Genomic DNA, 17097 nt, shown 5'->3' with positions numbered 1-17097 from the left:
AAAACTTAGAAGGTCAAAGAGTTCATAAATATACATCAGGAGAAATAAAAAGGCAGATTATAATTGCAAATATTTTAAGTAAAAAATCCTCTAAAAAAAAAGGATATTTATTTAAAATAACCCTTTCGGGCTACATCACAGAACGTTTTTTAATGAATATTCCAGCATCAGTGCTGCTGCAATGTGTATGTGTGAAGCAACTAAATATATGGGTACAATCCACTTTAATGTTATTAAATTGGTTTTATATTATATTGTTGCTGATAATTTTATAGGATGTTAAAAGGTTTAAACATAATTCACTTCATGGCAACGTAAGATTCCCAAACTGGGGTTGTTGCCTCTGAGACGTAGTCTCTGTAAAGACTTTAGGTAGCATCTAGAGTTGCTATATATTTTTGTGATTATGTACCGGATGGTCCAAACAAAAATTCCTTAGTAAAAGTGACCAACAGAAATCGCTGGAAATAACTTTCAAGTTTCTGGGTTAACCGCTAGGGGGCGTAACCTATGAAGAAAACTTTGAAAACCAGTTTTTTGGGAAATATGCCCAATTATACCAAGTGTTAAATAAGTAAACTAGAAAGAGGCCTAAATTCTGCACAAAGTTGTTCAAGTACTTTTATCCGTTTCTTAAAAATACTTATGCACGATTTATCTTGTGAAACAATTGTGGATTTTTCAAGATTTTTTGAGTTTTAGTAAATATAGTGGTTTCTTTTTCACCAATATTTGTTGTTCTGTTTTTTAGACTGCATCCTTATTATGTAGTTCTTCACCAAGCTTTACATGAGAGAGATTTTAATGCAAGGCTGGATTACTGCAACTGGATGTTAGGTCTGCTAGAAGAACAACCGCATATCATGTCAAAGATTTTGTGGACAGACGAGGCTACGTTTAATAGTGCGGGTGGTGTTAATCTGCATAATATGCATTATTGGGCTGAAGAAAATCCGCACTGGATACATGAGGTGCAGGTTCAAGGTAGATGGAGTCTTGGTGTGGTATAGTTGATGGAAAGATCGTAGGTCCATATTTCTTTGATATAACTTTAAATGGCGAAACATATTTGGAATTTCTGGAAAATCAGTTGCCTGTTTTATTGGAAGATATTTCCTTACAAACAAGAAGAGATATGATATTACAACATGACGGGTGTCCTGCGCACTTTTCCAGGCGAGTTCGAGATTATTTGTATGCAAGTTATCAAAATAAATGGATTGGAAGAGGAAGTATATTTTCATGGCCAGCTAGATCTCCAGACTTAACATGTCTGGACTTTTATCTGTGGGGAAGATTGAAGAACTTAGTGTACCAAACTCGACCAACCACGCGAGACGACATGAAACAGAGCATTACAAACGCAATAAATATTATATCAACAGGTGAGATTAAAGCAGCTGTTATGTCTACGCGCGAAAGATTACATATTTGTGTGGACAACGATGGAAAACAATTTAAACATTTAATTGGACATTAAGTTTTAATGATCGAGATATTTGTATGATCGTTCCCATATTTAATATAGTATAAGTTATAATAAAGGGTGAGTCAATACTATATTTACTTATGTTTATGCGTTTTTATTCATATCTCGAGTTCGACAAAAGCTATCAACATGCGGTTTGCGCCATTTTGTTATGAATTTAATCCAGTTCCATTATAATTTACAATTAATAGGTGTTTCAATTAAACATTTTGAAGAAAAACAAATTTTAATTTTTTCTATTCGAAAGTACCCTCTACTCATGACAATTAAAACTAAATGCAATTGTTTTATAGTAGATGTAAATTAAATCATCCACACTCTTTCTAATGACACTAATTTTGTTAAAATTGGTTGATCCAAACCAAAGTTATAGGTATTTATCCACAAATACTTTCCCACTCTCCCCAACCCTTTAGTTGAAAAAATAAAAAAAACTTGAACAACTTTGTGCGGAATTTAGGCCTTATTCTAGTTTACTTATTTAACACTTGGTATAATTGGGCATATTTCACAAAAAAACTGGTTTTCAAATTTTTCTTCACAGGTTACGCCCCCTAGCGGTTAAGCCAGAAACTTGAAAGTTATTTCCAGCGATTTCTCTTGGCCACTTTTACTAAGGAATTTTTTCTCCTAAAGTTATAACATGAATAGTTTCTAATATATAGCCGAGAGATCGGCTTATTGAACCACCCGGTACTTGCAAAGATGAGACTTGTAGTGCCCTTAAAATTTCAGCTCGATCCATCAATCAGTTTGAAAGTTATTTCAATTGTTTATCCCAGGGGTAATTTTTTTGTAGTAACATAAGACATAAAATAATGAAGATATGGTAATTCTACGGGTACCGTGTAAAAGTTAAAGAGTTTTAATATGCACACCAATTTTAAAACAATTTTAAAAAATCATTTTTACGACCAAAAATTGTTTTTGTAAAGATACTGTTATTTTTAACTTATAAACAATTAGAATAACATTTAAACAATTACTCGTAGACGAAATATTTTTACATATTTGAAAAGCTGATAATTTTTGCACGAACTTAAAAGAAAAGAAATTTATTCTGGCACGATTAGATAAAAAGTAGGGTTTTTTTAATGTGCAGCTAATTTGTGTATAATAATTAAAAACGTAATTAGTCTCATTTTAAAGTTTCATTATACAATACAAGGTCAATTAAAATATAATGAAAAATTTGAATTTTTTATCAGAGAGTTGACTCCTAAAATCATACGAACAAGCTGAATTTTGCAGAGAATATTAATTTTGGGACCCCAAAAAAGATGCAAAAAAGTTTACCACTTTTACCCCTAGGCTTCTCCTTAAAACCCCCTCGCAGAGGAGTAAAAACGAAAAAAAATCGATTTACTAAGAATCTGTACATCGTAGAAAAAAATGTTTTAAATAAAAAATGTAGCTGAGATAATTTTAAACAAAAATGTTTATAAGCATTTTTGTGTAGAATGAACCGTTCTCCTAGAAACAACGTTTGAAGCGACCGTCGATTTTGCAAGTCAGTTACGCGCGCGAAATCAATGTTCAATAAAATTTGTATCAGCTCGACGGTAAAAATTCGATATCTTTTGATCCAAAGGTTCTATCGACAAAAATCAAGATGCGTTTTAAAGGCAAAGAGAGCAGCTTTCATATGCAGTTTTTGTATTTCGCCGAGAATAAACTCAGTTTTTATAAAGGTGTTAAAATAAATAAACGTGGCGCGATTTTTGCCATTTTTTACGATTCTCGTGAGATCAATAAAATTGATCACTTTCATTGACCAGTTGTAATAAAATTTCCATTGTTAGATATCAATATTTAAAACCTATGACATGAAATTTCAATTTTGAATTCCAGCATTCCAGCAGGTAATGGCATTTCTTGATTTTCCGGTGCGTTACTTGGTAATTAGGGTTCGAGTTACTTCCATAAATCTCAGCTTCAGCGTCCTCGGAAGCAGCTCGTCCAAGAGCTGATCTCATTTTCAAATGTGGATGAACCAATCCGTTTGCTTTATATCACCCGAGTATTGATTCCTTTAACATCTAATAATGTTTAGAATACCACCATGGGCCATCTTCTGCTATTGCGGGAGCAGTTGTTACTAGCGCACAACTTATCTAGACGTCGACACCCCCTTTTGTATAATTATAAGTAGTTACTATTACTGGTTTAGATTTATCACCACTGTTTATGTCAATATCATCATGATGGTGCATCCTTGATATTAAAATCACAGTTTTGTGTTGCTTTGGGATATAAGAAACGATTGTGATATCCTCTGTAAAGCCAAACATGCTTGTATGGATTGGACGTTTAGTGGGGTTTGAAAACTTGACTGGTTTATTTTTTCTTAGCGTTCCAATTGTAGTTATTTTGTAATCCGAAGCAACTTTTCCATAAGTGGAACTGATGTAAACCAGTTATCCATTGCCAAGTTAACGCGTGACCAAAAATGTGTTTGCACAATCTTAAAACCACATTACTAGGGTTGTTGTAAAATACTTTTGAATCCCAAACTGCAAATATCTTAAGTCCGTATTTACTAGGTTTTGAGGGAATGTACTGACGAAACGAACATTTCCCTCTGAAAGCAGTGATTATCTCATCAATGGTAACAAATACTGAATGATTATAACCATTTTGACAATGTTTTACGAACTGGTCAAACACCACACGAATGGGAGCTAGCTTGTCAATTTTTGATCGCTCTGCACGAATGTCCTTATCATAAAACCTAATGCAACGAAGAACAAATGGGAACCTTTGTAGAGTCATCGTAAGATAAAAAATTCCTATACCATAACCGTCTCTCCTCCAAAGATCTCCGCTGGCACGATTACAGTAACCTAGTCCAGATAAATACAAGAGTCCTATAAAAGCACGGATTTCCATTTCATCATTGAGATTAGCATTTCGCTCTCGCCAATAGTTTTCTTAAATGGAGGCTATGTATTTATTTGTATTTTCCAGAATGGTACTAATTATCGTGCCATTCAAGAAATAGTTCCAAATCTCGACAGCGTTTTTGAAATTTTTAGTAATTTTTGTAGGCCCTGGTAAGTGAATTATTATGCTAGCCTGTCTTGTTCTAGTGGTTCTTGGCTTTGGAGGCTTTAAAAATTTAGTATGACTTCTTCTTCTTGATGTGCCTATCCGTTACGAATGTTAACGATCATCATGTCAATCTTTATCTTATCTGCAGCAGCGCGGAAAAGTTGCACTGATGTTGTATTGAACCAGATTCTGAGGTTGTTTATCCAAGATGTTCTTCTTCCTGGACCTCGTTTTCCAAATATTTTTCCTTGCAGGATGGCTTGAAGGAGAGCATATCTTAATTCATTTCGCATAATATGTCCGAAGAACTGTAACTTTCGAGATTTGATGGTGGTCAGTACCTCTCGGTTCTTATTCATTCTTCTGAGGACCTCCTCATTTGTGACTCGGTCTCGGTCAGTCCACGGGACCTTAAGCATTCTCCGATATGAGTATGAGTATAGTATGACTAGCTAATACATATTCTAGTTTGTTAACATACCTATATAGAAAAGACGAACAGACTGACGAACCGCGACTGTTTCATCTATCTGATATCTTCTGTTCTGATTCACTGTCGTGATTTATAACCTCCTCAATGTATTGTTCCTCTTCCTCTGATTCATCGTCGCATGACACTGATTTACTATCACTATTATCTAGTCCTACTTCTTCTAAGATTTTCTGCAAGTAAGCTTGCCCGTGCTTGTAATCCCCCATTGGTGATGCTTGTAATCCCCCCCAAAAGTGTAAGTGGATTTTTACAGAAGTTATAAACAATTAATATTTTGCCTTATTTTGCTGTTTTTTGGAGCAACAAATTAATTTAAACGTTTTTATAATACGCCATTTTGAAGTTTTTTCTATTTCTTAATAGATTAAATATTTATATTTAAGTATAAATAGATACCTTTTTAATGGTAAGTGAAAATTCGAAAAAATCGCATTTCTTGCACTAAATTGTTAATTAAAAAACCACGCCGAAATGTCTGTAGAAAACGTATAGATTTGTTTACTGTAGGTATACATATTATCTAAAAAAAACTTGTCAAATACCTGAACAATGAGATGCCCTGAGAAAAACTTATTTTCCTGGACTAAAGCCACATGACAACGATTTGCTGACCTCACTCTAGAATAATCTTTTGAAAAAATAAAGTATAAATCAATTTCATTCATTTCAATCAATCATTTTTAAATTGACCTGAAATTGACTTTATTCGAGAGATAATATTTTGGCATTATAACTTAAATATGATTTTTGGCCGCCACGGCTGGCTCTGACGTAATCTGGAGGTCCAATTTTCGATGTTTTGTCCAACATTTCTGACCGTAATCGCTAATAATGCGGCGAATGTTGTCTACTGAGTGGTCAATCATTTAAAGCTTTTCGGCGTAGACTACACATATCCCCCCAGAAAATAGTCTAGCGGTGTTAAATCGCACGATCTTGGAGGACAATTCACGGGTTCGAAACGTTTCCTTCACTAAATCAATTGTGGCATGAACTGTGTGACATGTTGCGCCATCTTGTTAAAACCACAGCTCCTGCAACGACCTATTCCAGAATCTACGCCTTGCTAGGTGATCGTGTAGCTTCAATTCTTGCACTAGTTGCATTTTGTAAGCACTCAAACCAAGATCTTTCTGTAAAATCTTTCATAAAGTGGATGAACACATATGCAACTGCTGTGCACGATGGCGGATAGACTGATTCGGGTCTTCCTCTATGCTATGCTGAAGGAGCAACAACTTCTCCTGTACGCACTGTATGACATCTCTGTGGATGCGTGTTATCATTTAGTGTAAACGTGGTGTGAAAACGTTCTATAATTAATCAAATTAATTGCTCTGATGGACTATTATGTTGACCATAAAATGGATGTAGTGCCTTTGCATAATTTGGAAGGTTGTTCAGGCGTCAGTCTATTCATGCTGAAATGCCAAGCCAAACTAAACATAAATCAATTGACAGCTGTCAAAATGGCCACCAGTTAAAAAAGTGTTGTCAACTGACATTTCTATACCCCTAAAAAACACCCGTTATATGATTTTTGGGCGAAGTATCAGTTAAATTTCCCTTTTGCTTTAATTTTACATTTAGAAAATTTACGATATCAGGATATAAAAAGATTTCGCAAGGAGATATTTGTGCATTTTTAGTTTTAGTTTTATTTTTCATTGTAATCGTGCATTTTATCACAAAATTACACTTGAACATTCTGCAACATCCAAGTCTATGACTAGCAGCTTAATTAAAAAAATGTCATGAAAAAAACTACAATATTTACTTGTATGAGAGAGATTAAAAAAAGAAATAAACTGAACAATTCCTCGTACAAGAACGCTGACGTTACTAAAAAAACAAAAAATCTAAAAGCTAATCAACATTATGTATACGTAGATATAATACATTTCTGTCTGCCTTTCGAGATTGCTTTATGAATATTTTATTTTCGTCGCATTTATTTAAATATCGTTTAAATGGGAAATACCCTATGCATGATTTACAAGGTTTTATCAAGAAACTAACTATATAACAATGCTGGTGATAAAAAATAATGTATGACTAACTTTAATGACTGGTTTGTTTTTTTTTTATAAAAATAAACAGTTTAGATTTAGATGAATGTCTCCACCAACTATATAAATTTTAAATATGTATCTAATTGTCAAGGTTTTCTCGAATTGTTTTTATACAATTTCATACATAACCGGGTTAAGAGCCAAAATGTTAGTTGTAAATCATGCCTGTCACCTGACACGCACACGATCTTGTGGCATTCTCTAGAACACTTCTGAGTAGTTGTGAAGTTAGCCACTTTATACCAGATTGGGAAATTTTTTTCGAGTTTTGGCACAGCCCGCTTTCTACGTATGTGCTACACATAGAATAAATTATTGGTAAAAGGGATACTATAAAATCTAAGAACTTCGTTTTTAGAACAGTCGGAAATAAACAAACAAAATCCAACTATTAAGAAATCTTAACTCGAAAAGATTTTATAATCTCAAGGAAAAAAACCATTTGATACAAGATTTCAGCTGTAAAAAAGCTGAAAAGTAGTTTTCTTACCACATGTATTCCAGAACCGTCTAAAAAATATATTTTATTGGTAGTATAATCTCATACACCAAGTGGCGAATTTCGAAGATTTGTATACTCAACTCCCTTATAACCAACAATGGCAATTGCTCCTCAGAAATCAAGCGTAGACTAGCAATGGCCCGAACCGCAACAGTTAAACTGATTAAAATATGGAAATACCGAACAATAACAAGGAATACTAATAAAGGTTGGTCAATGCTCTATTTTTCCCATTGCATACGCAGCTGAAACATGGCCTCGGGCCAAGAATTCTTCTATAGACCGTGGGTCTATAGAAGAATTCTACGCTTGTCCTGGACAGAACATAGAAACAACCTGTCAGTTCTGAAAGAACTTTATATAAAAGATAGGCTATTAAAAAAGGTAAACCGAGCATACGTAATTTACTTCGGCCACGTAGCTAGAAGAACAGGTACCATGGGCAGACCAAATTAAGTCTCTGGTGGGAAAATCCCTACATGAAGCCGTCTATATGGCACAGGATCGCAGCCAATGGAGGTAGCTAGCTAACAATATTTAGGGCGTCACCACGCCCTTGTCAGGGAGGAATCTCAAAAGGAACAAAAGGAGGAGGAACAAATTTCAGAAATAAACATAGAAATAAGCCTAGAAATAAACATCACCAAAACCAAAGAAATGTGATTTAACACCAGAAACAACCAGCGTATTATGATCAACAACCAGGAAATTTACAGAGTGTATAAATATAACTTCCTGATTCATTTAAAAAAATTCTCAATTTTTTTAAATGGATCATCCTAATTATTATAACGTTGTTAGAAAGAACTTTTAATGATTGTTCTTTACGTTTTGTTAACTACTTATTATACCTAAATATAACAGTTATTGAGATACTTAGCTTTAAATGTTTGTATTATGATTTTGATTATTATTGTATAGCGTGCATTAGAAATTTTAGTTGACAGTTCTCAAACATGTAAGTCTGGTTATTTGTGTTTAATTTGGTGTATGCGCATACGCTATTGCAAGTTCCGGGTTGAAGTATTTATTGTGGACCATGTTTTACTTAGTGGGTCAAATCGACATCCACTAAGTGGCTACAGTACTCTAAGAAGAGTTTGTAAATATAAACTTCCCTGGAGGTTTTTTAAACAACCTATATTTTGTTATCTTAGATACTTTTATTTATAGATTACTTTAAGAAAGAAAAATATCTCCAAAAAAATTCCATATATCCTTTTAGTCAAACTGGTTGAAGATTTAATAGCAGAAGGCAGGAATAGAATGTATTACAAATAAAATAAAACAGAGAGATCAGTTGGTAGGTGCTGTGTTTTAGTATGTACTAAAACTGTGTGTGAGATGTGATTCTAGAATTACTGAAAAAAGGACCTTTCTTTGTCAAAAATGTACTTTGCATTACCTATTTCACTCAGTATCACCCATAGATGGGCATAAGTTATACATGTTACTTAATTATTACTAGATTTGATTGAATAATCATGCTGTAATACTACTGGGATAAACTTATGACACTGTTGAGGTCAATATATTCCAGCCCTGTTTTTTTTTTGTTGAAAAAAAAAATAATAAATTGGTGCGTTTGGCACTTACTGAGGTACGACTATATGAATATATTGATCGATACAATAAAACAACAAAAAAACTTGATATATAAAATTAGTATTAACATGGTTAAGAGGTCTTAATCCGGGTTTCAGATCATTTAGATTTTTATTGATATCACAGGCTAATACTATGCGACGTGGGAGCTCACATGTCTGGTTATCCCTGCTGAACCGAATTTTATGTCCTAGGTACTTATACGATGTAGTCTGCACAATATCCCTTCCATCAACAGCAATATTTCGATTTAGCACCAGATTGGTCATTATTTGTGTCTTGTTCATATTAATCTTTAGTCCGACCTCCAAGCAAGCGTGATATAATTTTTCAAACATTATTATGGCATCATCCATACGATCGGCTATAAGGACGATGTCATCTGCAAATCTCAAATGACGTGAGCTTATATATTTGATTATGATATATTTGACTAGATATATTTGACTAGATATATTTGATTATGTTTGTGTAGCGATGGTCTATTCGGCATTCTGTCAATGCTTTTAACATTTACCTCACCCTTATCACCCATGGTTACCCACCTCACCCTTAATCTCTCTAAGGATTATTTAGGTTAAAAAGGTATTAAACCGTAATAAAAGTACACTTTTTAGACATACAAATTATTCGCATACAAAAATAGTTACTTTAAAATTATTATTATTCAAATTCAGTTGTAGTTCTTTACCTATTGACATTCGAGTCGGGTGTTAAAAGACCCGTGTCATAATAATTGTGAGAATCAGATCATAGGGGTTAGTATAAAGACCCGGATCTTTGGTCGGGATCGTTCGTGAACGATCCATCATTACTTGATCCCATTAAAGAAATCATGAAAATCATAATCTTAATTATATTATTACAATAAAAAAGAAACAAAACATTCTTTTCTTAATCATTATAATAAACTAAACATGGGTTTATTCTATTGAAATCATGTATTCTATTGAAAATATCACGAAAACATGATTTTAAACTTCTGTACTGTACTTACTTGGACAGTTCCGATATATACTTCTTAACAATAAAATAGAAGTGGATATTCTTGGATTTTCAAATTGTAAACGCCAAGAATTGAAAGGAAATACTGTTATAATCACTAAATTGGCGTTCCGTTACAGTAAAAGGTCGCCAAATGAATCACGAAGAGTATTTTTTACAAAAGAAATTAAAATTTCACCAAAAGTGCGAAAGAACAACTAAATCCGAATTCGCTGCAAATCTCACTAAAAAAATCAAATAATATTGTCAAGTTGTCGCTTTGACAAATCAAGAGTAAAAAAATCTCTCGCCTATTGTTTCAAAAACAGGCATAATTATCTGCTTTATAACAACAGTCCAGGTATCTTACAGTAGCCCTTGTTTCAATACATATTCCTCCCCAAAAGTAAACTGATCTAGATCAAAAAGGCGTTCTTGGAACAATATCTCAACAATATCTCATATATCAACAATGTCTCATTATATCTCTTATTGATTTTCTTCTATACGAATATGCGTCTATCGAACATGTACAAACGTCTTCCATGCACATCTTCCAGATTAACAGCGTGCAATTAACATTCTTCGGTTGACAGTCTGACCACTAATTACTTTTTCAGTAGCCTGCTTGGAAAAACCTTCCCATTTCTACACACCAATTGCTCGAGTCGCACGATTTCTGATCCACGTTGTGGGATAGTTTTAATATGATTCCAGCGATTAACTGTTAACCATCGGATAATCCAACGATATTTTTATCGAGGACTTCCCTGTGACAACTGAAGAGTTATCATTTCAAGAAAAAAGAATTAAAAAATGTTCACAATAAGAAATGATTTGATGATATAATGTCGTCTGGTAAATATTTTTTGCACGGTTCTATAAAACAAGATATTTGCATTTTTATGTGTGCTTACACATTTCTTTTAACACTGACGTAATGGGATTTCTCGACTTTCAGAGGAATTGCAAAAATGCAAATGATGTCAACAGACAATGGAATTTTTTTGTAATAGATATGAGGTTTTATATTATGATTGTAGGTCAATGTACGTATGTATTTAGTAATTTTAAAGACTGTAGCGTACAATAACATATTAGATCAATAATTACATCTTATAAATGAATGAACATAGTTCCTAGAGTTTGAAATTGAAAATACAACAAAAAGCTTTAAAATCGAGAAAACTATCGTTTATCGTGTACAATACGATTTGAAATAATGAATCGTCTGGGACGTGGGAATAAATCATGTTTCAAAACAAATTTGATGATAAAGACGTTAAAACATTTTATACTTTAAACGTGCGAGAGTTGTTTACAACTGAGGATGGTTTGACTTGACGTTAATCTTGCCGAAGGAGGAAAACGCACGATTTTTTTACAGTTTCCATTACGTTCAATACACTTGATGATACGCTGTTCTAACTTTTATATTATACTAGCTGACCCGACAGATGTTATCCTGTCTTACCTATATGAGTTAAGAAATGAATAGAATCTGAATTCCGATTTTATATCTATTATGTAGGTCATTGTTATAAAAAATATTTCTATACAGTCATTAGATTTGATGGTTTAATAAACAAGAGTCGTGCGTGTGTAAATAATTAAAATAAACATCTATTTTTTATAGAAAAGACTTTCAAAGACTTTAGAAACTATCCCTGTTCTCGATACAAAGAAGGCACGTGAACTCTTTGAGAGGATGAGTTAAACCGGTGCGTACCTGTCGCCAGAAGTGACTAATCAGGACACAGATTGTCACTTTGTCCGGCCAATAACAAAAGGTTTTATAACTGCTTTGTTATCTGCTGATTTGCAAACACGAAGTGTATTATAAAAAGGCAGCGCATCTTCCGATCGTGATCTAGTCGTCTTACACCACTAGGCCCTGCTAGACATTGTTGGCCGAGTGCCTCTTGAAAATTCAACATTTATTATTATTACCCAAGAGTGAACCATTGTGAGAGGAATTCTGACTTCTTTGAAGAAGAGTCAGAATGCCTTCGTAGTGAATACTACAAAACTTTATCGGCTACGAAGTATTCGCAGGAAGGTATAGGAACCGGAGCCTAGTGACTGTTGGTCATTCTTTCGTCGAGGTGAAGAAAAGTTTAACAACAAACTTATAATCACCTCACGAAAGAAACTCTCAGCTGGGAGTGAACATTCTCTGCCCGGCTAGGTATCGATCCTCGAGATAGGAAAGACTGTGTCTTATATATATTTCGGATCATGCCGAACTGGTACAGTGTTCCACGTGACCACCGACGGTTAGGAGTGAATAAAAGTCCCAACTCCCAGATGGGCTAAGAATTATTCCTCACTCGGTGGCCGAGCTGAAGTAGCGCTTCGTCGCTAGGAAACTTTCGACGGAAACAATCAACGTCTTTACGAGACATAAGGTTATTTCAGCGGGAGGTGGCGTCCGAAATGTAGCACCAACGTGTAGTCACCACTCCGCCGGTGTTCCTATACACCTCGTGGAGTGTGTGAAGGGCCGGCAGCCCTGCGAGATCCAAGGCATACACCTTGATCAGAATACCAATAATTAATACATGTAAGAGAAAATTCGTTGTGTTGGCCCTTGGTGACTACACTGCCACCGGTGAGCTTCTCGTGGAGTGTGGTACGAGTACATACAGATAACCACGAGGTAGAGGATGGAGGCGAAGAACCTTTGCTCCGCCTCACGAGCGGCGGTCGAATCACATCCAGACACACCGAATACCTAGGTGGATGCTCCGAACGTACGACATACCATTTATGTGACAATTATTAGTAAAATAATGCACCAATAAATGCTAATAGCGACCACTAACTAGGCAAAATGAAGTCAGTAATATCAATAGCGATTAAAGTAAGCTGTAAACCCAAGCTAATAAAGCTTCAATCTATACCGCGGTTTTAAAGAATGTCGGTTGTACTCGCGGCTCGTTGGTGCTGATAGACAAGAGAGCAAAACAGTCGTGTTTGAATGAAAATTTAACATATCTTGCTCGGAGTCTAAAGTATTGTGTTATATCGCTATAGCACACCGCTAAATAATGAATAATAACGAAAATGCCCTAGATTTTGGGTTAAAAGTTTGATAGAAAAAAGACGAGAATTGTCGCAGTTCCATTTAATTCAAGAATTGTTAGTAGAACCACTTGATTACAGAAATTATCTGAGAATGTCCGAAAAATCGTACAATGAATTGTCTTTAGTGGCATCTATAATGCGAGATATAATATCTCCTCATGGCCAACTATAATCCGATACCTGGCCGAAGGTAAAACACAAAGAAATTTACAGTATTCTACTTTAATATATAGACAAACTTTGAGAAGAATTATTCCAGAGATATCCTGCGACTCACGATTAATATCAAGCTACTCTCGTGTTCACTCGTTATTGTTTGAATCAGTTAACAGTTCTAACACTAGACAGTTTTAACACTAGAAAAATATCAGACATTACTATACATAACAACATGTCTGTGTTAATAATTGGGTTAGGCATGTTGGTTGTGTAGGGATCTGCTGAGTTAGAGTCTAGAGTTAGACTAATATATGTGACTTTAATTCAAACATATACTCGTATTGTTGTATTTGGTCAATGTAATAATTTAATGACTACTTAAAGTGTTGGAGTTTATATTATATCTTTTATTTTTGTTACAGGTAGTAGTACCGCATGCGTTGTAGTCCTAAATCGAGAAAACAGTACCTTATATACTTCGAATATTGGAGACAGCGGGTTTATGCTGGTGCGACGGGGTAAAGTAATAAGAAAATCAGAAGAACAACAACACTACTTTAACACTCCGTTCCAGTTGTCGTTACCTCCTCCTGGATACAGACAGGAAGTGTTAAGCGATCGACCGGACGCCGCCATGACAGATAATATTCCTGTCGAAGACGGAGACGTCATTCTAGTCGCCACCGATGGTGTTTTTGATAACCTGCCCCAGACTCTTATCGTCAACGAACTTATAAAGGTACGCATAGTATTTCGTAATTTTGAAATTGTTTTGCAAAATGGGATAATCATTTGAAAAGTTATATAGAAAAACGGCGGGTGGGCTAGCTTAGGGAGTGTCGACAGAAGTGTACAGGCACACTAGTTACCAAAATGAGGTATTGATTTATCAAAAAAATTCCAAAGGTACAGCTTTCTAAGAGCACCCTGTATATCATCACCTACATTACCATTCCAACCCCTTCGCTCATGTCGCTGTGATTCTTTCAAACCCTATATACAATCTTTTTCAATAGATTATCTTATCATGAATATCAAAATTAATTTATGGACGCTATCATTTATTTACCCTTGTAAGGAAATGAGCTTAGACAGAGAAATAAAATGAAAAATTTAAAACAAAGCTATTGACATTTATTATTTTGTAAAGAACAAAAAGTTACTAAAAGATTTTAGGAAAATTGCGTCATATTGCAAAGAATAAACATTCAACACGTATTTCTTTTTTGAATTAAGAATGGTAGGTACTTATATGAAACCAAAATTATATTTTACCCAAATTCCAAAATTCTTTCACATAAAAAAATTCTGATATTTATGTAATTAAAAGAATAATAAAATCACATCACTGTTATTTAGTTCATAGATAATCTTCACTATTCAAAATAAAATATAAAATTGGTACAACCTAAATAATCCAAAGCTTTGGTAGCTTGTAAAAAGGATATCATTTTACCACTGGTTACTAAGGAGTGGATCTCAAAGCGTCGAATCCATTAGCGTCAGAAACATACATCCACTATAAAAATCCATAGGACGGGGCGGCTAAACAAATGGGATATTAAACAAAAGACACTTATATAAGATGATGAACAGTAAACCGGTGAATGCTGGGAGTGTCATGTCATGGCGAGTAATTAGACAGTCTGGCTTCAAAACAATCATACTCTATTCCGTAATGAAATTCACATCGGGCCAACAAGCATGGCGGGGGCAATAGCTAGTATTCCCGGTGTTGGTTTAAAATAGGTATTTATTTAAAATATAAAAGAAAACGGCAATTTTCGGTTTACCTCGTCAAGAGACCACTACTACAACATGCGTCCTTTATGCCGGACGTTCAGAAAGATAAAGAATGATGATTTGTGGAGAGATAACCAGCGCTCGAATTTATGAGTCCAAAATCTGAATTGACTATGATCTGCAGTTAAGAATCCAACTCCTCAATTTAGATGTTTCCGTACTCGGCGGATAGGTGACGGGATTAACATTAATTTAAATATAAAGGGTTAACTTTTGAACCGGTTACAAGTGAATATTTCTTATGTCGCGTTATCACTATAATTAAGTGGGTTAATGAAATTTTATGTTTGCTTATTACTGCATTGTAAATATTTTTATAATACCACACATTTAAGTTCCTTAAAATTTAAAAAATCTTTTTTTTTTCTCTAAAAATTTTGTTACTTCAAGTCAAAACTTCAAATCTGTATTTATTTTGATAGCCGAAATATAGGGCTGTCTTTATCTAAAATGCGTCAGACAGTATAAATGTCCAGGTTTAAACAAATCGTTAAAATCTTCTATTCTATTCTATAAAACTATTCTAAATTTTAGATATCTTCTTCTTCTTCTTCTTCCTACTTTATAAATACTCAAAATGCCTGTTTTACTTCGGTTTTTAGCCTCAATTGACGTTGCCTGACCATCTTTTCCTCAGTCGTCCCAATGATCTTTTTCCATTTGGCGGTTTGTCTCTTGCTATTCGTACTATTCTATTTTCTGTCATTCTTTCGATGTGTTCATTCCATTCCACTTTTCTTCTTTTGGTCCACGCGTTTATTTCCTCTATACCACATCTCCCTCGTATTTCCTCACTTCTTACTCTGTCTCTTAGAGTTTGGTTTGTTATTTTTCGTAAGACTTTCATTTCTGTTGTTTCCAGTAGTTTTTGTGTTTTCGCTGTATCTGCTCTTGTTTCCGCTGTGTACGTCATTATTGGTCTTATTGTTGATTTATATATCCTGGTTTTCGTTTCCGTTGTGAGATATTTGTTTCTCCAGATTGTGTTGCTGAGACATCCTGCTGCTCTGTTTGCCATGTTCACTTGTTTTTGTACTTCTTCTTCCACTTTTCCGTAGCTTGACAGTTTTATTCCCAAGTATTCAGTTTCCATCACTTGTTCTATTATTTTGTTATTTACGACTAGTTAACATCTTCTCGGTTCCGCTGATATCACTATCGCTTTAGTTTTCTCTGTTGAGATCTCTATGTTGTATATGGGCGCCGTACCTTCGAATTCTTTAATTAATCTTTGTAGGTCATCTTCATATTCGGCTGTTATTATGGCGTCGTCGGCGTAGCATATTATCCTTATTTCCTTTTCTCCCATTCTATATCCTCTTCTTTTTTTAACTTTCTTTATGATTTCATCCCTTGTCAGATTAAATATTAATGGGCTCAGCGAATCTCCTTATCTAATGCCAGTTTCATATTTGATAGGTTGCGATAGTTTTCCTTTACATCTTACCATAGCTATGTTATCTTTATATATATTCTCAATGGTTTTTACTAAATCCAGTGATATTCCTTATTCGTATAATAAATGTATCGCGTCCCGAATTCTCACTCTATCAAACGCTTTCTTCAAATCTATCAGACACATATATGCTGGTTTGTTGTATTCCAACGACTTTTCTTTTATTTGTCTTATTACAAAACTGCATCCGTGCATGATCTTCCTGTCCGAAATCCTTGCTGTTCCTCTTGCAGAGATATTCGTTCGTTTATGTTTGTCGCTATTATTCCTGTTGTCAATTTGAGTGATTGTATTTAATAGATTTATTGCTCGATAATTATTGGGGTCTTTCTTATCTCCTTTTTTGAAGAACATCACCATGATCGCTCTCCTCCATTCATCTGGTATTCTGTTCGT

At 34.4% G+C, this 17097-nt stretch overlaps 1 protein-coding gene across 1 annotated transcript in view; it reads left to right on the top strand.

The window, feature by feature from the left end:
* The window catches only part of LOC140432507 (protein phosphatase PTC7 homolog), a 91915-nt gene that overhangs the window by 19682 nt on the left and 55136 nt on the right, over positions 1-17097 (top strand). Inside the window, exon 3 of the mRNA XM_072520431.1 lies at positions 13865-14181. Within this exon, the coding sequence (XP_072376532.1) occupies positions 13865-14181 (317 nt within the window). The remainder of the gene's footprint in view (positions 1-13864; positions 14182-17097) is intronic.

Source organism: Diabrotica undecimpunctata, chromosome 1 (genome assembly GCF_040954645.1).
Source record: "Diabrotica undecimpunctata isolate CICGRU chromosome 1, icDiaUnde3, whole genome shotgun sequence".
Classification (NCBI taxonomy): Eukaryota; Metazoa; Arthropoda; class Insecta; order Coleoptera; family Chrysomelidae; genus Diabrotica; species Diabrotica undecimpunctata.
This window is presented reverse-complemented; position numbering and strand designations above follow the sequence as displayed.